The sequence below is a fragment of the Tyto alba genome, unplaced genomic scaffold, assembly GCF_018691265.1.
Source record: "Tyto alba isolate M040663 unplaced genomic scaffold, T.alba_DEE_v4.0 Super-Scaffold_45, whole genome shotgun sequence".
NCBI lineage: Eukaryota > Metazoa > Chordata > Aves > Strigiformes > Tytonidae > Tyto > Tyto alba.
In genome coordinates this window covers 41,286,416-41,309,245 of record NW_024881321.1, presented here as the reverse complement: position 1 = coordinate 41,309,245, position 22,830 = coordinate 41,286,416, and the positions used below count along the sequence as shown (strand labels likewise).

At 42.9% G+C, this 22,830-nt stretch overlaps 1 protein-coding gene across 13 annotated transcripts in view; it reads left to right on the top strand.

The window, feature by feature from the left end:
• MAP4K4 (mitogen-activated protein kinase kinase kinase kinase 4) overlaps positions 1 to 22,830 on the top strand; it is a 170,507-nt gene that overhangs the window by 128,562 nt on the left and 19,115 nt on the right. Inside the window, exons 13-26 of one of the 13 annotated variants that reach the window (XM_032997003.2) lie at positions 1,999 to 2,160; positions 4,298 to 4,384; positions 5,075 to 5,287; positions 8,650 to 8,811; positions 10,867 to 11,091; positions 12,019 to 12,125; positions 13,062 to 13,213; positions 13,919 to 14,016; positions 14,357 to 14,365; positions 15,320 to 15,495; positions 15,918 to 16,038; positions 17,232 to 17,423; positions 19,853 to 19,970; positions 20,239 to 20,409. In XM_032997003.2, the coding sequence (XP_032852894.2) occupies positions 1,999 to 2,160; positions 4,298 to 4,384; positions 5,075 to 5,287; positions 8,650 to 8,811; positions 10,867 to 11,091; positions 12,019 to 12,125; positions 13,062 to 13,213; positions 13,919 to 14,016; positions 14,357 to 14,365; positions 15,320 to 15,495; positions 15,918 to 16,038; positions 17,232 to 17,423; positions 19,853 to 19,970; positions 20,239 to 20,409 (1,993 nt within the window). Of the gene's footprint in view, positions 1 to 1,998; positions 2,161 to 4,297; positions 4,385 to 5,074; positions 5,288 to 8,649; positions 8,812 to 10,860; positions 11,092 to 12,018; positions 12,126 to 13,061; positions 13,214 to 13,918; positions 14,017 to 14,356; positions 14,366 to 15,319; positions 15,496 to 15,917; positions 16,039 to 17,231; positions 17,424 to 19,852; positions 19,971 to 20,238; positions 20,410 to 22,830 lie in introns of all 13 variants that reach the window. The other 12 variants (XM_032997002.2, XM_032997001.2, XM_032997007.2 and 9 more) reach the window with 12 other exon arrangements.

Sequence of the window (22,830 nt, the reverse complement as noted above, 5' to 3'; positions counted from 1 at the left end):
CACTTCTTAGTTTCCTTAAACAAAGAGCCTGTCAGACTTGATTAGCCAAGAAACACCTGAATATATTGACTTAAATATAGAAATTGTTTGACACAGATGCGTGTATATAGAAATAAAAGTGCCTGCTTAATCCTTTTATTAAGCTTAAAAAATGAAGGGTGGGAAGCAGTGAAACCTATGAAATGCACTACGTGCCATAGCTGCCTTAAAGCACTTTTGCTATTTTTATATCTACATTCATTGAAGAGAGCTTGCTTAAGCAAGAGAGAAAAGTCTAGTAGAAGGATTTAGTTAGGAGAATAGATGCAAGTGCAAGGAAGCTGTGTTTCTGAGAAGTTACAGAAAACGTGGAGGAGAAAAGAGCTTATGTCTTGTGGCACAGGAAAGTGGTAATGAACACAAGATGATGCTATGGGCCAGGATGGAATGCGTCACAGTTACAGAGTTGGGTGGGTTTGAACAGTGGTCTTCAGGAAAGCTGCGTCTTTCCCAAAGCTGCAGCTAGTTAAAGAGAATCGGAAAGCAGCCAGTTTCGTTCTAAGTACTATTAATTCTTAACCATCTCTTTTTCTCTCAATATTTCTTCTTCACCGTCATGTCAGCATCGATTCCAGAAGATGGAAAAAGCTGTTGAGCTTTCAATTACTTTGTAGTCATGCGGGGTAATGTGCCAAGCAGATAAAGCTCCTCCTGTGAAGTAACACAAGGAGTGTAGATTGGCTTTTGCTTGTTCAGTTGAGCACAACTACGAAATGCACACTAGTTAACTGGATTTGCGAACCCAAATAAGAGCTTATCCTGAGTGCTCTTGCAGGAGTCCTTAGAGTTCCTTAAGGCTGGCAAATCTGTGGCAGCTTTGCTTCAACAGAAATTGGTGATAGTGTTAACCTTAGCCTAAATGTGAAAAGCAATAACCAATGTACATTTTAATTTTGTTCTTGGGGTTAAATTTGAGTGTGCTTTTTTTGGTTTAAATTTATTTTATAGTTTTTTAGCATATTATAGATATCTATAATGGAAGTAAATGTTGTAGAGGTATTCCCAGTTGATGGTTGAACAGGAGACAGCTGGGTCTTTTGGCACTTAGGCAGTTGTGGGAGGCTGCCTGGGATTTCGAGGTAGGTGGAGTAGCTGCATGCTTCCGTAGAAGTGCAGAAAGAGTTGGTCACGACTGTATGGGCATTTGAAATGTCTCCTCTGAAGTCACACATGGTGCTCTATAGACATAAATGAGTCAGTTCATGCTTTCTAGAGCTGTTTTCCAGGTTCTTCTCAGACTTGAGCAGACTTAGCAGCAGCAGTTTGTATTTGGGTCATGTGTGGAAGCTTATCTGTGCGAGTGTAAAAGCTTACTTCAACTGTTTTTCCTCTTTTACATATAGGTGCTTTTGATGTTCTGGGAGGGGCTGAGGTGCTGTTGGTCAGCCTTCTTTCTCTCTTAGGCAAAGTTTTGTGCAGCGCATTAAATTGAGCTTGATTGTTGGGCCAACACCACCAAGTTCTTAGGAGACAATGAATTGTTTTAAGAGAGAAGCTGCTTACTGAAAGCTCAGATAGTCATCATTTGAGTTGTAGCTGATTCAATGGGGCTGATAATTCCCTTTTGGCAACATTTAGATAATGTGTTGAAGTCCAGAAAATTGTCACTCTGATTAAGATTTGAGTTTAACAGTTGTTCAAAGATTGAGATTTCAGTGTGAGCCTCTCTTGAAGAGCGGCAGTGAGCTTCCACACCTTGCTTGTCAGGAATGTAGTACGTGACTTTGTGTGTGAGTGAAGAAACCAGAGAGAGAGTAAGTGAGGCTGCTTTTAGGGATAGTTGTGTGCTGGGTATGAGTTAGTTTCCTGGTGCAACACTTGCATAAAATGTTTTGTCACTCAGTTGCAGAGCTTGCCAGTCCTGGTAAATCCCTCTCTTCAGAGTAGAAAACAACCCCACCTCTTTCTTTGATAACGACAAAAGTAAAACTTTGTGGTTTTTTTTTTCCCTTTTCGTAGCAACAAAGAAGAGAACGGGAAGCTCGAAGGCAACAAGAGCGTGAGCAAAGACGGAGAGAACAGGAAGAAAAAAGACGTCTGGAAGAAATGGAGAGGAGGCGTAAGGAAGAGGAAGAAAGAAGAAGAGCAGAGGAGGAAAAGAGGAGAGTAGAAAGGGAGCAGGTGAGTCCACGGTACAGATAGATGCACAATAAGCTTGTTTGTTCTAAATTTTAATCTAATTTTTAAAAAATTAGTAAGCCTAAAGCAGCTTAGAGGCAGCCTAACGCTGACCCTTTGATCTTTGTTGTCTGACAGCAAACACACTAACATAGATCGTAGGGCTTTATGGAAAAGTCTGGCAGCCTCAATATTTCCTCAAAAACAGAAGCCTTGTTGCGGTACTCATTTTAAATTCAGCTTGTGACCCTGGACTTGACTAAAAACCATCAGAATTGGCAAAATCATCGCTGGGGCTGAAAATAATTTCTAGGCTTGTCTTGCTGGATCAGTCATTCTTGGAGGACATGCCCCTGTTCAGAAGGCCTCCCAGAGAAGGGCAGCACTGCTGTGTGTCAGCTTCTGGAACCCAGAATTGGTCAGAGGCTCCTCATAAACTTTGAATATTCTGAATTTGAGATGGAACCTTTGAGCTGCAGAGAGTTTTCCTTCCTAAAACTTAAATACGCAATCTCCCTCTCTTACTCTGTCTATTTAAAATCAGCTATAATAATGTATGCCACTTCAGGCAGCAGGTATATCTTACGTTGTGTCAGTGTGCCCTTAATACATTGAAAGTACAGGTGAGAAACCTTTTAAACTGTGAAATTCAGCTGCTATATTTATGCATGAACCTGCATGTTTTGAAATCCTTTAAAAACTTTAATCGGGGTGCTAATCAGGGTAGTAATTACTGTGCATGTACTGCAAAATAGTGATCCCAAATAAAGGGCCAAAACTACTGTCCTAGAAGCTGATTGTGAATTTCCTATTAACTTCAGGAATGTTGCTTTTGGCCTGATATACCTTAATTTTTTTTTTATGTAAAGTCACTGTATTTGAGATCACTGATAATTGTGTTACTGGGGAATTTTATTGTGTTTGTATATATTTCAAAGATTTTTGAGTCAAAAGGAGAGAAGACTAACCAATGGGAGTAAATTTATGGAAAATCTCTAATTACAGCACAGCAATTTGCTTTTGGGCAGACACCGGGTATTCCCCCAGCTGCTTTTTAAACTGTTGAAATGCTAATTACGCACAGTGTCAATAATGACAAATGGTTAATTGATGTGGCCAAGCTGAACCACTGAAATTTTTCTTTTTTTTCTTTTTTTTTCTTTCTTTTTTTTTTTTTTTTAAGAAGAAAAGACATGCCCCTCTCTTAGAATTTTTGTTAACCCAAACTATGGCTCAGCCAGTGTGCGTAACAACAGTATAGTGTACCTCATCAGCCTGTCACAAGACTTTCTGTAGCTCCATCACTGTATCACTGATCCATTAATTTCTTTATGCATACACTGTAAATGTTTGTGTGTGCTTGTGTGTGTGCGCATGCACATGTTACATACTTTCATTAATTGCATGATAGGATGTTACCAGCTTGGGTTTGGTGCTTCAGAGTGTGAGTTTTTCCAGGGGGTCAGGTGAAGCAGTGGGTAAACCTCTCGACCTGTTGAGGCTGCAGGTGAAGAGATGGCTAGATCGCAAGAGCAAGCGAGTTTGGTCTAATCCCTGTTTCCTGGTGGATGTTTGTTTGTGTCATAACCATCGCATAACTCAGCAAGGCTGGCAGCGTCTGCTCAGGAGAAGCTTCTGGTGAGGGCGGCAGGGGAGATGGCAGGGCAGGTCCCCACTGCACTTGGCAGAGCCCCTCTGGGGGAGCTTGCTCCAGGTCTGCCTTACACCACGCCTGGCTCTAGCTGTTGCTAACAGTTCATCGCACCAGTGCAACAAACTAATGTTTAATACAACTTGCATGTGACTTTGTATGGGCTGTGTTGAGTCAGACTTGCTGTGTTTTAACTTTCCAAAACCTTCAAGTGCATTTTGCTGCTTCTTGAAACCACTTCCCAAATACGTGAATGAGCTCTGGCCCGTGATGGCAACATTTGCAGGAGTGCAAATTTCAGAACAGAAGGGGCCAAAAGCCGATGCTCAGGAGGCAGGGCTCCCTCAATTGTTCTGCAGGCACTAATCCATTCCGAAGTGTGTTTCTCGTTAAAGCGGAACTGGGGAAGTAGCGTGTGGTGTTCCACCCAGGGGGTTCTGATGCATTCCTTTTGAATAAATTTATTGCTGGGTAATTTCTATGTGACAGGAGTATATCAGGCGACAGCTAGAAGAGGAGCAGCGGCACTTGGAAATTCTACAGCAGCAGCTGCTCCAGGAGCAGGCCATGTTACTGGTAAAGCACTGTATCTGTTTTGTTCAGTAGCTATAGGATCCATTTATCCAGCCAGTCCTAGGCTTCCCTCAGTCGGGCACAGCTGCACTGACAGTATGACAACAAAGGAGCTTGATTAAAAGGCCATTTATGCTAGCGTTGTGGGCTGACAGGCACATATGAGAAGTGCTGTATGGTCACACTGCTTTCTGGGCAGTAAGAGGAGGCTTTATGTTAAAGTGGAACAGTTCTGGTGTGGCGGTCGAGTTTCTGAACAGACCTTGGCATTCAGTGAAGAACTAGAGTGCTTATGTTGCAGATGAAAAGCACACATGATATGTAAATCCACCCCAGGATACAATGGCCTAGTGTTGGTCTAAATCATTGTTTTATGAACTTTATGCTGGATTTAGTATAAATAACTCTTTTCTTTTCCTTTAATAAAAATCAGTTTTGACATAACTCTCCAATCATGTCAAGCTTAGCAGTACACTCTTGACTTTCCCAACATCAGACACATGCCATATTGGTCTAACTTAGCTCTTGGTTACACTTTAACAATGAAATAAACAAACAAACAAACAAACAAACAAAAAAAAAAAGGCAACAACAACCAGAACGGTGCATTTTGCATTTTTAATGGGATGGATAGGGACACGTCCACCATACAGTCAATGTCATGTCTTGAATTACTCACGCGTTCTCTCAAAGGAATACAGATGGCGAGAGATGGAGGAACACCGGCAGGCGGAGCGACTCCAGCGCCAGTTGCAGCAGGAGCAAGCCTACCTCCTGTCGCTGCAGCACGATCACAGGCGGCAGCAGCAGCAGCAGCAACAGCAGCAGCAGCAAGAAAGAAACAAACAAAGCTATCACACCCCTGAGCCAAAATCCCACTATGAGCCTGCTGAAAGAGCGCGTGAGGTAAGTCCTGCTTGTGGGCAGGAGTCTGGTATCTGCTTCTCTGCCCCTGCCTCTTGGCATCATCGTGACTGCTACGGCACAGTCGGAGGCCGAAGTGTTACTCATAAGGGGCAAGACATTTTAAAATACTGGCCACTGGTTTCCAAACCTGAGGGCTACTTCTGAGTACTTCTTCAATCACTGGAGGTCAGAGTTTTGAGGTATAAAGAGTGGAAAGAAATTCTGGAAGGCTGCAGACGGAGGGGCCCTGGTTTTGGAAACATCATGTCAGGAAGTTCATCTCATCTGCATTTCATCAGACATGTTTTCATAGGAAGCATTGGTGCAGTTGAAAATTTGTGCCTCTGGCAGTTGGAAATTGGGAGGCAATTGGAAAGCACCAACCTGTGAGAGATGCTTGCACTCAGCACCTGTTAGACATTTGGTGCTTTAGCTCATGCTCCTGGAAATTTCCTTCTTATGAACACAAAGCTGTGTTCCATTAGTTTCATTTTTGAAGTGTTAAGTATTCCCTTCTGAGATCATGTCCTGCTCTTACGAAACTCTGTGGTGCTTCCTTCTTGGCCTTCAGGCACTCACAAGTCGATCTGAAATCATCAGAGTGCTGTTTGTTTCAGTGAGTGGTCCCCTGTCTTCACTGGTCCGCGGGTAACATTGCTAAGGAAGTAATTGCCTCTTTGATGCATACTTGGCTCGCTCTCAGCGGTCTTACTCTTATGTTTCCCTTGAGCACCTACTGCCCACAAACCACTAGACTGGTCAATACTGGTCAAAGCTCTTAATGGCATTCATCACCAGCATGTGGGAACTAGGTAAATGTATTTTGGAACAAGAACAAAAAAATCCTTGGGGCTGTTCAACGTGATAAAATAGGTTTCAGTCCACCTTGGTCCAGTAAGTAGCGCTTCATTGCCTTTGAAGTACTGCTGTTTGAGCTTGGTGAGCACAAACTCATTTTCTTGTAGATGCTGTTGTCCAAGTTTTTCATACACAGTGTTTGTGCTATCTCATCCATTCTTCTTGGTGGTTGAAGTATCTGGTACATCTCTCTCTCTTGGAAAGTAGTTCAGACTTGTCCAGAATGTGGTGGTGCAGACATGGAACCAGCCCTCCTGTCCTTGTTGCACGTTCCTGGCCCACTTTGGTGAAAGCATAGTGACAGTCCAGCACTCTTGTGCAGCCTGAAGGCTGGCTTTGGAGGGATGCAGAACCATATCTGCTCCTTATCTCCCACTTGCCTTTCAGAGTTGAAAAGGAGAGAAACTCCTAAAGATTCAAAGTGTTACATCTTTAGCAGAACCACTGACTCAGCCGTTTTTCTGTCGTAGTCTTTTACTTTTGTGATTGCTGTAGCTAAAAGGAGTAAAGTGAAGGCACAGAAAAATTGTGTTAGTAGTCAGATCTTCCCAGAGATGGCTGTTTAATGTTCTTTTTAAAAAGTGTGGTAGAAGTATAGCCATAATATCTTGGTGCCTGACAATGGGAGTGACACCAGTTAATCTTAGCAGCAGGCACTAACTCTGATGTCATTCTTGACACAAAGTAGTGAATTGGAGTGAGTGTTCTGTGCATCACACTTTCAGGCATACTGCTCTCTAGAGAAAGTCTCCATCTACAGAGATGCTGACCATCAGGATAATAAGGACAATAACTTGCCGGTTCTGGCAAAGTCTAATGGTGATTAGGTTTTTTTTCCCCATTGCAGTAGCAGTGAATATCTAAGGAAGAGGACTTCTTAAGATTGGCTCTGGGAAACAGTGGAAAGCTTAGAGCAAGAAATGAGGCTTAATACCATTTTCTGGTCCAGGCAGTCAGATGAATGGAACAGGGCCTGTTTCTATCCAGGCATGCACACTCTATCTCCTTCCCACTTCTTGCCTGGTTTTAAGAACAAGTGACTTGTGCAGACTATGTGCTTTGTGGAAGAAGCCTCTGATCTACAGCTAGAGGCTTGAAAGCCTGTTCCTTCCAACAGAAGGACTTGGGGATTTTCCTTGTCCTAGTCACAAGAAGGAGTCTGGCCAGTTTTTTAAACTTTAAAGGATGGCTTTGTGAAGTTGAACACTGTGGTGAAAATGATTGTACGGTGAAGATACTTGCCTCCATTATTGTTGTACTTCCCAAGTCATGGTGCGTTTTGTGTAGACCTGGCATAAGCTTGTCGTCCTGTTCCTACAGGCAAACTGTTACTGGGAAGCAGAGACAGGTTGGGTTTGTAAAGCAGCCCAGCTGAGGAGTCCTGGAAACTTGCCTCTGTATTCTGACATGGGTTTATGAACAGCCAGTCTCTCCAGACTATCGCTGCTAGGGAGCAATTAGGAAACCACCCCAATACTGGTTTTATGCTCCAGGCACAAGGGTTAAAGCAAACTTGTGTGCAGAATCTGAACAAATTAAATCAGCCCAAGCTGCTAGTTTGATCTTTCTTTGACGCTCTGATAACATGCTGGGAGTTTAGCGTCCCTCAGAGGCAGCTTCCCTGGCAGAAATGTACACGCTGCCCTGGTTCCAGCAACAGACCATCTTAGGAAACAGGAGGGTATTTCCTTTCTGCCTGGAGCTCCCTCCATCCCTTGCCCTTCATACCTCTCAGTGGGCTATCCTGCAGCCTTAGAAGAGGTGATGGTTCTGCATGGGGACCTTGCTTGATGTTCTTTTGAGGACTGGTCACTTGCTGACTTAGTCTTCCCCTTGACAAGGTCTTGAGGTTAGTGAACAATCACTTCTACACCTCCCTGAGGAGAATGAGAAACAAGCTGCTGGGGCTGTTTTCTGTAGCCTGTGAGGTCATGTTGGGACTATCTGATAAGAGAGAGGATGACCAGTTCTACAATTTCATACCTAAAGCTGAACAGCCTCCAGTATTACTGGGTAGAGAAGCATGTCCTATGTCTTCTTGCATTGCCAAAGAGACAAGCACAGGAAAGCAAATAATCCAATACCATTGGTTGAGTAAGGCGGGTAACTACAGTAAGGGATAGCAATGGGTAATGTACTTTTATATTGTGAAGCTGATTCTGTTTTTATATATCCTTTTTATTGTCTGTGAGAAAAATAGTGATGGATAACTGCTCTAGGCAGAAGGAAGCCCCGTAATGGTCTTTCATCGTACCACTTCACATCTTACTGCCTGCTGTATCCTCTCTTCCTAGTACGGATTTTCCATATTGTTATATTTGCCACCTTAGTGTAGTTCACTGTTGTGTTTTACAGTGCTGGTGAAAGTGGTAGGGAAAAAATCCTGCCATGCCCTGAATGTATTCGGTTTCTTTATGGTAGAGGAAAGGTGGTACTCGCCTTCATATTTCTACTATAATTGGTTTTCTTGATTTCAGGCTTAACCTCCATTTATTTTGGCTTAGGTGGAGGAGAGATTTAGAAAAACTAATCAGGGCTCCCCTGAAGCACAGTCTAAACAGATGGGCAAAGTGTTGGAGCCACCAGTGCCTTCAAGATCAGAGTCCTTTTCCAATGGAAACTCAGAACCTGCTCAGCCTGCCCTGCAGAGGCCGATGGAGCCCCAGGTAAGTGCCCAGGAAAATCTTGGTGAGCCTGGAGGAAATGCATATATCCCAACACGTTTCCTTCAAATTTGCAGATCTTGGCACTTAAAAAGTCTCATGTAAAGGGTAGCACTGTTACACAAAGCAGCTTATTCAGTAGACTCACTCTTTGTCTATTTTTGCTTATTTTAATGATAAACTGATAGATTTTGTGGTTTTGGTGTTGTGGGTATTTTTTGTTGTTTTTTTTTTTTTTTTTTTTTTTTTTAAATATTAAAGCTCGGTTAGAACTGTTGCATTCTGTTATTATCTGTGCAACAGTGGAACGGTGGGCTAAACACTGGTGACAGTTGCAGTACACTTTTATAATTCAGAATTTGATCTGTGCAAGATATTTACTACCAAAAAGGATGACCAGGAAATAAGTGAGCTTGCTTGTTTTTTTAAATTATTGTGGAAAAAGCTAACTAAACAAGTGGGTTTTAATAGTATGAGCACTGCTTCAACAAGATTTACAAAACATGACTAAGAAAAGCAAGTTTGTTGTCAGTAGGCCTACAGTTACTAAATAGAGCTCTGTACCACCCCTGGAAAATCAAAAAGAGGTTGAAACCACTGAGCTGCATGGCTGCCGTCGTTCTGTTGTTTTCTAATGAAGATCCTCCAGATCTTGGTATCTGTATCTCATAGGAATTACAATATGAATTTAAAAAATAACCTTTGTCTAAAACTTAGACATAGCCCATAAATTCTGAGCAATTTGGATATGCTATATTAAACTACCATTCTGCATTCAATTCCTCTGTTTCCATGCAGAATTTTCTTCTCCCAAATTAAGTCTGTTGATGACAGTGCAAGCTAAAACTGTCCCTGATTGTGACTAGATATTGCAACTCTTTCGGGCAACAGGAGAATTTGAACAGATGGGAGAATGGGAGAAATTGGGACAGAACTTCATCTCTTACTCATTAATTCCTGGCTTTTATTCAAACCTCTATGACTATTTCAAAATATTGGACTTGTATCTTCATGCTCTCTGTGCCAGTTACTTTTAAAGTCTGGGTCTTCCACTCATATTAAGGATAATCAGGCTCTTCAACAGCTGTGTGTATTAAAATTGAGGAAATAATCATATAAAAACAAATACAACCAGCCTACTGAAACTGGGATTGAAAGCAAAGTTTTGCTTAAATATTAGGTGTGAAAACAGTGAGTTCCTCAGTTATGACCTTTCCTCCTCCTTAGTTTCAGAAATTAACTCTGAAATGCAGGTTTATGCACAAGGAAGGAGTAGGCTGAAGGGTCAATATGAATTTCCATGGAAATCCCAATGGAGTTTTAACTCTCGAGTCATTATTGTGCCTTCTTAGTACCTGTAATTGAATATGTGTGCGTGTATGTGTGTGCTTAGTTTGTGTATAAATGTGTATATATGTACAGGATATGGTACATATATGGTGTAAGTATAATATGCATTGTACATATATATATTATATACAATATATATTATGGGGTTTTTTATATATATTGCGATGACTGTAAAGGAATAAAGGCTTTTGTGTTATGGTCTTTCTCCAAAAGTTTAGAACTGTATCTAGTTCCTAAATTTATTAGGTAACGTAAATGTCTGTCGATTTGCACATTTTACAGCATTCTTTAATTTTGCACACCACTTCAATTGGATAGCCACTTCAAATTTTCCAGCCCACTAGTGCTGCCATGAGACCTGACCAAATGCCACTGAAGACCAGGGAACAGCAGGTGACTTCTGGCTTGAGTGGCCTTTGGACTCAGGCTCACGGTGCAGATATTAGATCCCCTTTTCTTCTGGGCACCAGTGTATGTGTATGTGGAGAGCATAGCTCACAAAAAATGCGTATGTGCTGTATTTTCAGTCTGTTACGTTCTTTGGGCGCTTGCCTTGCTTTTAAGTGCATTGATTCCACCCCACGCTTACCTAATGCCATAACCAATTTGTCTCTGCCCGCCCCACCTGCCTTTATTCTGTGTTAATTGGAAAGCCAGTTATACTGAGCGCATTGAATGTTTTATGTTTTGTTTTCTTGTAAGGTACAGTGGTCCCATCTGGCATCTCTCAAGAACAATGTTTCCCCTGTCTCGCGATCCCATTCCTTCAGTGACCCTTCTCCCAAATTTGCTCATCACCATCTTCGTTCCCAGGACCCATATCCACCTTCACGCAGTGAAGTGCTAAATCAGAGTTCTGACTCTAAGTCGGAGGTACCCGACCCCACCCAAAAGGCTTGGGCTAGATCAGACAGTGACGAGGTGCCTCCAAGGGTAAGGAGTAGAAAGACAGATGTGTGCTATTTTTTTTTTATTATTATTAATTATTACTTTTTTAAGGATGTGATACACTGGGCACTGGGAACTGTGCCCCTGTGCCAGCATTGGTAACAGTATCTTGGAAGGCAGATCATAATGTAGGTGTGCAGTCAATGGGTTAATGATAAGCAACTTTAAGTACAACATTGAAGCTTCATATAAAATTGGTAGTTATTTATAGAATGCAGCTATTTCAGAGACAATTTATTATGCAAAGTTAACAAATCATTACCATATTCAGGAAAGAATTTAAAATATCCCTGAGGTTATTGCTCAGAGTTAATTCTCCTCTTCATCTGTTAGCAACCCAAACTATGAATCATACACATATTTAAAATTGAGATGGAACTGAACAAAAAGGAAACATTCAATATATTTTCCCCTCCTCTTCCCTTCCCAACCCCCCTCCCATCCACTGGGATTTGCTTCTTCTGAGTATATTCTTGCTCCCCCACCAGTCTTTGCCTTCTGCTGATCCATTCCCGGGCATTTGTTTGGTTCCCCTGAGCTTATTCTCCTAATTCTCATACTGTTTCAGCAAATTGCTTTGTGCCTCCCCTGCTTCAGTCAAAATGCCATATTCTTTTTAAATGTCTCAGTACATGGAGAGAGTAGCGGGGCGTGTATGTGTTCGTGTGGTAACTATTAAACACTGCTTAATGTTAAGACCAAACTTTGAGTTCTCTTCAAAATCTGAATAGCATCCCAACTAAGGTTCTTGGTTTTATGGGTGTTTATTTATTGCTTTTGGTCGTTGATGCTAGCTTGGACTTAGAATTAAGTGTTGTTAAAATCTTAACGTATTCTGTAGCAGGAGAGGTTTAATCTTCCTCTTCTCTCTCTCCTCTTCATGAGTTTAACACAACCTTTTTTTCTCTCAAGGTACCTGTGAGAACAACATCGCGATCACCAGTCCTGTCCCGCCGTGACTCTCCACTGCAGGGCAGTGGGCAGCAAAATAACCAAGCAGGTCAAAGAAACTCCACGAGGTTTGTAAGCCTACTTGTCCTCGCCTTTTTTGAATTGGAAGGAAAAGGCTCATGGAAGGCCAGGAGTTTCCAGAGAGCTTTTGGCATGGTCTGTTGGACACGAAAAGAAGATGAATTTGGATCCCTTTTCAGTAATGATTAATATTAATTTCCCTCAATGTAGCATGTGTGCCAACAAACACTGGCAAAATTTCTTCTTCCCTCTCCTTCTTTGAGTTGTCTGCCCTGTAACTTTAGCAATAATTTCGAAATAGTCTTAAGATTTCTGAAAAAATGTGGCCATTCATGAACATCTTGCCTTTTGTTGCAACAGGTCATCTTGGGTGAGCTGTGGGGATTACTGGCAGCAGAAGTTTTTGTAACAACTAAAGTGAAGAGATCTCAGAAACTTTCTGGCCTCTCAGCCAGAACCAGACTTTAAGAGGGGGAGAAGCGTCCGTGAGCTGTGACACGGGGCATCTGAAGTCAGGAAGGGGAAGGAAGGGGCTGCCTCCAGAGCTCAGCAGAGCAACATGGACAGGCCACCCTGGGGTTGGCTCACTGGACAGGCGTGAGGGTATTCTGACAGGGACAGGCAGAGATGTCTTTTTGGCTTGTGCTTGGGTGGCAAGGGCACCTCTGAGCCAATTTTGAACCTGCTGCATGCAGGCTGAGAGAACTGTCCACTTTAGGTTAGATATATAAGAACGGCAGGTAGCCAGTTCCAAATAAAAACCCTAAACTGGGTTTTTTTTACCATCCTAAATAAGGTAATAGGTATTTCAAAGGGAGCCACTGCCTGACTTGTGAAGCATCGCTGATGCTCTCAGCTCAGTGTTAGGTGCTCTTTCAGATGTGTTATTAGCAAAACATTGAGGAAGAGTGATGTTTGAGTTTAGAAACAGGAATCTGAAACTGAAGTGTGTGACAAAGACTTTCTTCCCTCCGCTGATACAGCAATATAGAGCCTCGTCTGCTGTGGGAAAGGGTGGAGAAGCTTGTACCAAGGCCAGGCAGTGGCAGTTCTTCAGGTTCAAGCAACTCTGGCTCACAGCCTGGCTCCCACCCTGGCTCTCAGAGTGGGTCTGGAGAGCGGTTCCGGATGAGATGTAAGTCCTTCCCCCACACTTTGTAACGTCACATTTCTAAATTTATTAAGTTGTGAAACACCCAGTAATGAAGGATGATAACCCTCACTGGGAAAGACCTTTGAGCATGCAGTATCAGAGATGGGTTAGCCACCAGTACCCCACTTGGCTGTATGTCCTTGCTTGGGAAAGATGGTAGACGCAGAAGTTGTCGTGAAAGTGTTTCCTTGTTCTTTGATTCACATCCTGTCAGCTGCTGCATTTTCCTATGTGCAAACAGCCCCGTCTCCACGCTCTCATAGCTCCTTTCCTTATGTGTGCATGGGCACATTTTGATGCTTGTTGCCTCTCACCTTGGTGGCTGTTGATGGGGTGTAAACTACTATGGATAGGCCTAAGCTGGGGTACGTTAGATGCTGATGCAGGTTTTCCAGCTTGTGGCCACAGTCAAGTTACCGTCTTCGATTTACAACTGTGTGACACTTTACTTTGGCTTCAGTCATAGGTCAGCTACACCTATATAGATCACAGATTATGATGTTTTTTTGTACAGTCCTCCAGGGATAATTTAATAGTGAACCAGTGAAACTTAGCTTTTGCTGTCAGGCACTGCCTGATAGCCTTCTTACCTCTTCACCACTCCAAAGTGAAAGTAAGAAAACATATTTTAGCTCCCTGCTTAATCTGTTTTGTTCTGTGTTCCTTTCGGGGTCTCGTCACATGCAGCATCATCCAAATCAGAGGGTTCGCCATCACAGCGTCATGAAACTGCACCTAAAAAGCCTGAAGAGAAAAAGGAAGTCTTCAGACCTATCAAGCCTGCTGTAAGTTGCATCCACTTTACCCTGTCTTTCCCCCTCTCTTCCAGGACGGCCCACAGTGTGAGCTTCCATTCATGGTGCCATTGAGGGTAAACTTCAACTTGAATTGGAGTTTGTATCTGGGAGCCTAGCAGCATGTCCTGGGCTCTGCAAATTGCCAGCACACATCACAGTACTTTAAACATTAGAATTTGCTCTGCTTCTGGAATAGATTTCTGTTCTCTGATTTTCTTCCTTCCTAACCTCTGCCTTTCTCTCTTTCAATCCTGTGCTTCCTTCCTGGGGCTGGACCAATGATCGTGCATTTGACCTGAATGTGCCAATGCTGGGCTGAATGGTGCAGGGAGAAGTGGTAAGACCTTAAGCTGTTGCTATTTTCTGTGAAAGGTTTCTGACATTTTATTTATCTGGCTGTTTTAACAGTTGATTACAGCTCTATGTCCAGTTGTATCTGGGGGATCACGGTGGGTTTTCACAGTATTTCCAACATTCCTTCAAACTTTTTGCTCTTGCATTATGATACCGGACTAGCACCCAAATATGTCAGTTAAAGCTGCTTTCCTAAAGAAACATAGAGGTTGGTCCTTCACTTCTGATAGTATAATGTGTGAAGTATTTGCCATAAACTGCATTCAGCTAAATAAAGCACAGCTACACAATTGAGAGCAGATGGCACTGACTGCAAACGTGGTTTGCCCACACTCCAAGCTGCAGACAGAAAAGCAGTTTATGGCCCATACTGTTTGACAGTCGTGTGCAACTGAGCTGGTGCTAATGAATCTGACTTCTAGCATGGATCCATGCAACTGGAAATGGATCAAAAGGTTTCAAGGAGATCAGCTTTCTGCGACCGTGCCTTGGCTTGCTCAATAAGTTTTAGGATCTCTCTGCTACCTTGCTGCCTAGGTTTCTTGTGGTGGATGCTACTGACCTGCAAAGTTTAGGAAAATAAACTGTGATAGTCAACCACTGTGTGAGAGTGGGTCTGGGTACTTGTAGATGTCCTTCAGATGGTATAATGAGATAAACTGAAGTCATAATCAGGATGGTTTGGATTCAGAGTATGCACATTTTTCTATAATATGGCAAGGCATCCTTAGGGCTGACTCTTTCGGTGCTTTTATTTATCAGGAAGTGTGTTTTGGTAACTATCAGGAATGAATAAATCAAAGGAGACAATACTGCTGGGGCTATGGTAACACAGCAGTGGACAAGTGAGCAGACTTGGGCACTAATCCTGTGGGTTCTTCTTGCACGCTCTTCTCTCTTTCTTGCAACATCAGTTTTTTCTTCCCTCTCCCATCAGGATTTAACTGCATTGGCAAAGGAGTTGCGAGCAGTAGAGGATGTGCGACCTCCACATAAAGTAACGGATTATTCGTCCTCAAGTGAGGAGTCGGGGACAACAGATGAGGAAGATGATGATATGGAACAAGAAGGAGCAGATGAATCTACTTCTGGACCAGATGATGTCCGAGCAGTGTTAGTTCTTCTGACAGTGTTTTGCTTCTGCTTTCTATCTTAGGGGGTTGAAGGAAAAGGGTACTGGGTATTTTGGCTTGCATGTTAGTTCTTTCAGCTTACAATAATCTGTGAGCGAGACATAGCAGCCTTGTAAGTTCACATTTTCAAACGCGGAGGGCAATCTTTTCAAAAAGCAGGCTTCTATAAATTATGTCCTTTCCTTTTTCTCCCTTGATTTGTTATAAAAGAAGAAGTGGTGTTTAACAAATTCCTGATTTTTTTTTTTTTTTTTTATAGAGAAGATTTTCTAGGCAGGCTATATAAATATTCCATTTGGGTCACAATATAAATTAATTTGGAGTGTGCCTTGGTGCGGCTCAGCAAAAGCTAGGGCACAAGTACTGTTATCTCACTCCAGTTATTTCTTGTCCGGCAAATAGGTCAACGTTGAACTTGAGCAATGGTGAAACAGAGTCAGTGAAAACCATGATCGTCCACGACGATGTGGAGAGTGAACCTGCCTTGACTCCTTCTAAGGAGGGCACCTTAATTGTCCGACAGGTATTGCTTTTCCTTCCCTATGCAGTGCTGCATCTTTTCTGTGCTCATTAACCCACTCGCTCATTCACCCATGCTGTTTCTACATTATATTTGTTGTTCGTATTATCAAGACACAGCTGCAGTGAATTTCAGATGAGCAAGATGTTTGATGCATGCAAATAGGAGAGTAGCCCTTCACCCCTTGCTTCTGTTTTGCATGCTTTCCAGTGACACCCATGGCAGCACCATGCAGAGTACCTCAAAGTCTGTGGGAGAGAAGGGTAGAAAAGCTGCAGGTGTGTGGAGCAAGTACCTGGAGCAAGAACTTAGTTTAGTCTTACCATCGAACCAAACGTGTCTCAGGAATGGGGCTGGGAGGGAGGCTGAGGGGGGAGCATTCAGGGTTTTTAAAAATTATATCGAGCCTGTCGTTGAGGGTATACAGACCACCCAAATAACACACACACACACACACACACACGTACATACAAATTCATGCAACACTTAGTGTGGGGGAACAGAGAAGCAAAATAGGTGGCGAGGTAGAAAATGTGGACAGAGCTAGAGCGCTGCGTTGTTGCCTTTGATTCTGAAAATATTGTATTCTTGTGCCTCTGAAAGATGATGATTCCCTGCTTCTAAATGAGATTGTGTGTTAATGAGCGTGCTAGCTTATAGGAGTTTCCTCAGTAATTGCATTTCTGAATTTCACAACTGAATGCCAATTTCTTAATTGAGCCCTCTGGTTTGAAAATTAAGATTTCATGCTTATTGTTTTCAACAGTTAGCTGAAGGCATTCGCCAGACAGTCCAAGCTTGTATTTGTATAGGATTTAAGTTAGTTTTAAACAAAACGATAGGGGAGGAAATTCTCCCCCCACCCCCAAAAATCTGCTTGTCCCAATTGTGGTGGAAGACTTAAGGGTGCAGTTACTCTTCTGTTAATTAGTGAAACTGACTGTGCAAGTCAACCACATCAACTAAGCTTTTGCCTGCCAGAAGAGGTGTAAATTTGCTGAATTGTAGTAGCTCTGCCCACTTTCCCTTTCCATCCAGGCATCAAGGCATGGACTGTGAGCTTATTTTTAAAAACAAATTAAAAAATACATGTAAAAAGGTAGGAAGAGAGTGAGGGAGAGAAGGAGAGAGGTTGTTAGGGATATAGACCTTTAAGCAGCACTTGAGCAAGACAAGTGTGCCTGTTTTTTCTACAGAGTACAGTTGACAAAAAGCGTGCCAGCCATCATGAGAGCAATGGCTTTGCCGGTCGCATTCACCTCTTGCCAGATCTCTTACAGCAAAGCCATTCCTCCTCCACTTCCTCCACCTCCTCCTCCCCATCCTCCAGCCAGCCGACACCCACCATGTCCCCACAGACACCCCAGGACAAGCTAACTACTAATGAGGTATGTCTTACACCACAGCTGGCTGCTTTCGTAGGGTTATAGCAGCACTGCCTAGTAGCTAGTTTGCAAAGGAACTCCAGCCAATCTCCCCTGCTTTTTTTTTCTGTCACCTTTGTTCCCACCCCCCAAATAACACATTTCAGTTCTGTGTAAGAAGCCCTTAACTCTAGAGCAGTCCCATGCCAAACTTGCCAGTTTACTATTTTTGCTTCCTCTTAGTGAGTCATTAATTGCATGGCATTCGTTTTAAACTAAACTTGACTACTGCATTTTCAAGCCAATACTCTTTTTTTTTTTTTTTTTTTTTTTTTTTTTTAATTCTGTTTTATTCCTGGAGCAGCCTAATTGCAAGCAGTGTGCCTCTTAAAAATTAGCAGTTACTTTTGGCTTTGTCAGTAAAGGCTGGGCTAGTAACTCCGCACGTATGAGGAGCTGCTTGTGGAAACTCACCCTTTGGGAGAGGAAGCGGCTGTGGAGGGATTTTGCTCTTTAAAGCTTGCCACATGGGCTGGGTGAACGAATCAGGTGTTGCCCGGGAGCATTATAAAAGCCTGGGGTATTGTTGCTTTGGAATAATGAACGGGGGAAGATCTTTGGGTTTTTTCCAAGTATGCGCGTACTCTGAAAAGCAGCTGTGTAAAGACGACTGTTCTCCACCAGCGCTGGTTGTGTCCAGGTGGAGAAGCAAGGCTTTGCCACGGAGGAAGCTCCCTCTTGCTATCCTGGGCTGATCCTGGGGTATTGCCTTCCCTTACTCCCCAAGTGCTGGCGGGCAAGCCCCGTCCTTCACGTGCGTGTGACCCCTTTGCAAGCAGAGGGGGTGCACACGTGTGAAGGAAGGCCGTTGCTCGCCCCTTACCCACCCTAGCTGTGAGCGAGGAGCCTGGTGTGGTGGCTCCACTCCTGGCTGGGCGGCCAGTCTGGCTTTCGGGGCGAGCCTCTTCCCCTGTGCAAGGAGGAGTGGTACAGGGGGAGCAAAACTCAGGGAAAAGAAACCGCTGCTTCTCAGGGTAGAGCCGTCCTTCTGTGTAGGCATGCAAATGCTGGGACGCGAAGGAGAGGTTGCGGTGAGCTAGGTAGGCTGATGGTGATGCACGTGTTTACCACAGGATCAAAAATGCTCCTGAACCATGTAGCAGGAGGGTGGGTGGGAGGGTTTCCTCCTGGAAATTGGGTTAGCATAATGCTTAATTTTCAGCTACGCCTCATTGGTCTTTGATCTTCCTAAAAGCACACTCTTGTAGGTTATAGAGATCAGTTGATTGATCCAGAGATATGCTCGCTCATTACTTTGATCTACGCAATAAATAAGCAGGGTTCAGTTATCTCAGCTTGGGAAGTGGAGGCTGTGGCGGTGGCTGGTGGCGAAGGAGCCTTTCAGTAGTGAGCTGTGCAGTGGAGTGCCCCATTACTGTTTTGTCTGCAGAGAGTATAAGCTTAGAAAGATCAGAGGTTGAAGATTAGTTGATGATAAAGGAGTGTCTCTAACTACATTTTCATAAAGCTGAGCAAAAACCCAGTACTGCTTGGTATAACTTACCCACATGCACGCCTCTTTATATATAAGCTTTTTATTTTTTTTTTCACTTGTCCCATTCTGCTTCAGTATGCAGTGTTGTCACTATAATACTAAACTGGCAAGGGTTTAAAGTCATTCCATTTCCACTTTTAACTGTTCATTGTTTGACTTGTCTTCTTCCTTTCTTTATGTTTTTTCATGTTTAGACCACATAACTCAGCAAGCACCAGTGATTTTATCCACTACATATTCATAGCTTCATATCACCGTTTGCTACACCTTCCACACTAATGAGCCCCTTTGTTCGATACAGGTTTAATATGTCGCTTTGTCAAATAAAGGTGGAAGAACCTGCTGCAGCTTTCTGGCAAGAGGCTCAGGTTAAAAAAAAAAAATAGGGAGAATGAGCAGTAGTGGACATCGAAACATAATCCATTGTAGAAGTGAATGCTTGATCCCAGCTGGTTCTGATTTTGTTGCAAAAGCCAGGAGATCAAACCTAATAATTTATTACACTAGTTCACTTTAGGAAATGCTTCATAAATTCAAAAGTGGTAGGTAGTGGACAGCTTGCAGATAAGATAGTATATATACATTTAAGCAGATTTTTTTAAACAAGACATTCCCTCGCTTTGTGCCTGACTGTAGTGGCCAGTCCTAAAAATCTTTGCTAGCAGCTGAGGTGGCAGGGATGACGATTTAGCTAATTACATTTTGCTGTAACATGTGCGGTATGCATATGTATCTAGTTCAGGTGTGGTGCCTGCAGTGCATTGTGTATCTATAAAGGAAGTATAAAAGCTTGGGGAGGCTCTGTAGCATAATTCTGTAGTGCCTTTAAAATGTTGGTTGTTGTTATCCGTGCTTTTTATTGTCATTAATATTAATAAAGTTGAAATTTACATTGCAGACTCAGTCCGCTAGTAACACACTCCAGAAACACAAATCTTCCTCCTCCTTTACACCTTTTATAGACCCCAGATTACTACAGATTTCTCCATCTAGTGGGACAACTGTGACTTCTGTGGGTAAGTAAAGTAGCTGAAGACGACAATTGAAAAAGGGTTCAGTGACTTCAGTGGCTCTTTAAAGTACTTACGAATGTTACCATCATGCTTTTTATTTGATTTGCAGTGGATTGCATAGTTTATTTTCTTTTCCATTTACATTTCTTACAAAAAGAAAGACTTGCTCAGTATTCTCAGTTACTGATTTGGGTTGTACGGTGTAAAGAATATACGGCCGGAATTTAGCACTTGAGGGATATTACATGCACTTTACTTTTCTTTTTTTCAGTAGGATTTTCTAGTGAAGCAATGAGATCAGAGGCAATAAGGCAAGACCCTACGCGGAAAGGATCGGTTGTCAATGTGAATCCCACGAATACGCGGCCACAGAGCGATACCCCAGAGATCCGCAAATACAAGAAGAGATTCAATTCTGAGATACTGTGTGCTGCCTTATGGGGTAATGTGAACCTGTTCCTCCCTTGCCTCCTGTGCTTCTGAAGTGCAGATGTGCCAGTATGAGCTTACGGTCTTCAAGAATGTATCTCTGAAACCTTAGCTGTTTCTCTGCGTTTGTTCAATGCTTGCTAACATCTTTTTGTTGCAAGAGCTGATTATTATTGTGTTTTTTACAGTACATTGCTTCTGCTTTGATATCATTTCCCACTGCTGTATATATGCTTATGATGGCACCGTTTAGACCTCATTCAGCTGATCAGGATGTCGTTTTCAGCTCTCTCTAACCCCCGCTAGTACACCTCTTGCAGCTTTTGGGAGCTTGTTGTTGTCTTTGCATTGTCCACTGGTGCACACGGAGCGTTTCTTCTGAAAAGCAATCATCTTCTTGGGCCTCTTGCTAGTGTTTTGTTGTGGAGCTGGATTAAGATGTGTTTCATATGATGACTTTCCACCTCAGTCATCAGTTTAAGTAGGAAGGCAGAGAGAAAAGAGAAGGGTATGAGGGACGTTTGCCAGTGTGAGACTGTGGCTTGCTTTCCTTAAGAGTGGTTAGTGCAGTGAGAAGCTGGGTGTAGGATGTCAGCTGACCAAGTGTGTCTGACTTTCTTGTCACAAGGGATAATTCATGTCAGTGCCAGACAGTTAGGATCCTATACTGGTTGAAGGGCTTAGAGCAGTGCCTGTTGCCTGCTACAATCTGGAATCACTGCTGCAACATCAAGCAAAAGCTTTCATCTGCTGTGTTATTTCCTTCTTTGCCAGAATCTATGGGGCCAACTGAATTTTTTCATTATCTAGATGTTAATAGATGATGCTTGTGTATATTGTGTACATGTTTATCAGGTATCCCTAAACTTAGCAGACCGTAAATGCACATGCATGCCATTCTAAAAATTGCAAAGAAAAGAGTTGGCCATACCCCTGAGTCACACAATGATTGTATAGGTAACACAGTGCACTTCTCTTGTTTACCTTTTTGCAGCTCTTCCCAAGATTTTAGTTCTCTTTTGGGATTATTTCCAGCATTTCTTGTTTCTCAGAACAGCAGTGTTGTCCTATCCTTCTTGCCTGCAAAGCCATATCAATTAAATAGTTCTCCCGACACCTTATTTTCCTACCTGATGTTTTCTTTTTTTTCCAGAATTTACTGGTAAGAATTTTTACCCCAAAGCTATTTCTGCATGTATTCATATGAATAATTCTCTGATAAAATGAGGACTTGTGCAAATGTAAACTTTTGGGGTGTGAGAGGGTGAAGGCAGAGAGAAAACATGCAATCAATAAAGATGACTCATAATTTCTCTGATCTGCCTTGTTTTGCCAGTAGCAATTTGTGTTAATGGTTTTATATTTCTTTGATCTATGTATCTGACTGTTATGGTGATTAAAAGTATAGGTGTAAAATCCTAGAGGTATTCTACAGCTGTAACAAAGCACTTCCTTGTTGAATATTTAGGGCCAAACTGATGGATGATGCAAGCTGGTACACATGCCTATTTCTTGATAAGGTTTAGCTTTCTTTACCCTTAAGCAAATTAAGCCATTTCATGATGATGTTTCTTATTCAAAAAGAGGGGGGCTTTGCTTTGCTTTGTTTTGTTTTGCTTTGCCTTTACCAGTGATAATGCCATAGTATCTGGCAGGTTGCTGATTGCGTTAGGTCTATGATGCTGTTTCTTCTAGTTCTGAGTGGTTAAAGTCAATGCTAATAACATGAATGCAGTAGCATGGATTTTTACACCCAGCCTCCACAGAGAGCCTGTACTTTTTCAGGAAGCGTCTCCATTTGTCTGAAAAACGAGAACTGCTTAATTGTAGGGTGGCGGTAGAAGAGCTCTGCTGGCTGTGAATAAAGACACTGCCTGCATTTTAAAATACCGTCACTGCTTGCCAGCAGTGTAGTACCCCATTAGTTTAATCTCAAAATGCATGTAGCTAAGGGAAGGGGTCGGGGAAACGGGCGCGCATGTAAACTCAAAGCAGAAGCAACCGCACCACAAAGGCAGCAGAGGAAGAGATGAAGGTGGAGGCGGGAGCGATTGAGCCCTGATGCGCGAAGAGGGGAAGGGACCCTGAGAGAGCAGAATTGTAATTCGTGCTGGAAAAAATACAAAACTATGTGTTGAAGCTGAATCACAGCTTTAGTCAATGGGTCCTGGAGCTGCAGGAAGGAGACTGACTGCTGGGCACTCCCTCGGCTGGTTTGGTGCTGCTGCAGCCGGTGCTGAGCCCTGACTCAGTGTGTGCCTTGCTCTCCCTGCTTCCTTCTGCTACTTCCCAGTTTGAGGATGTCTCCCAGTGTGGGAGACAGTTGGTGTGAAATGCCCTTGAGGACTGTGGGATGGGATCCAGCGGGTGCTGACCCATGGGGGGGGGATGCAGAGGCAGGAGGGGAGGGCAAGAAGGGGACAGAGGAGGTGTC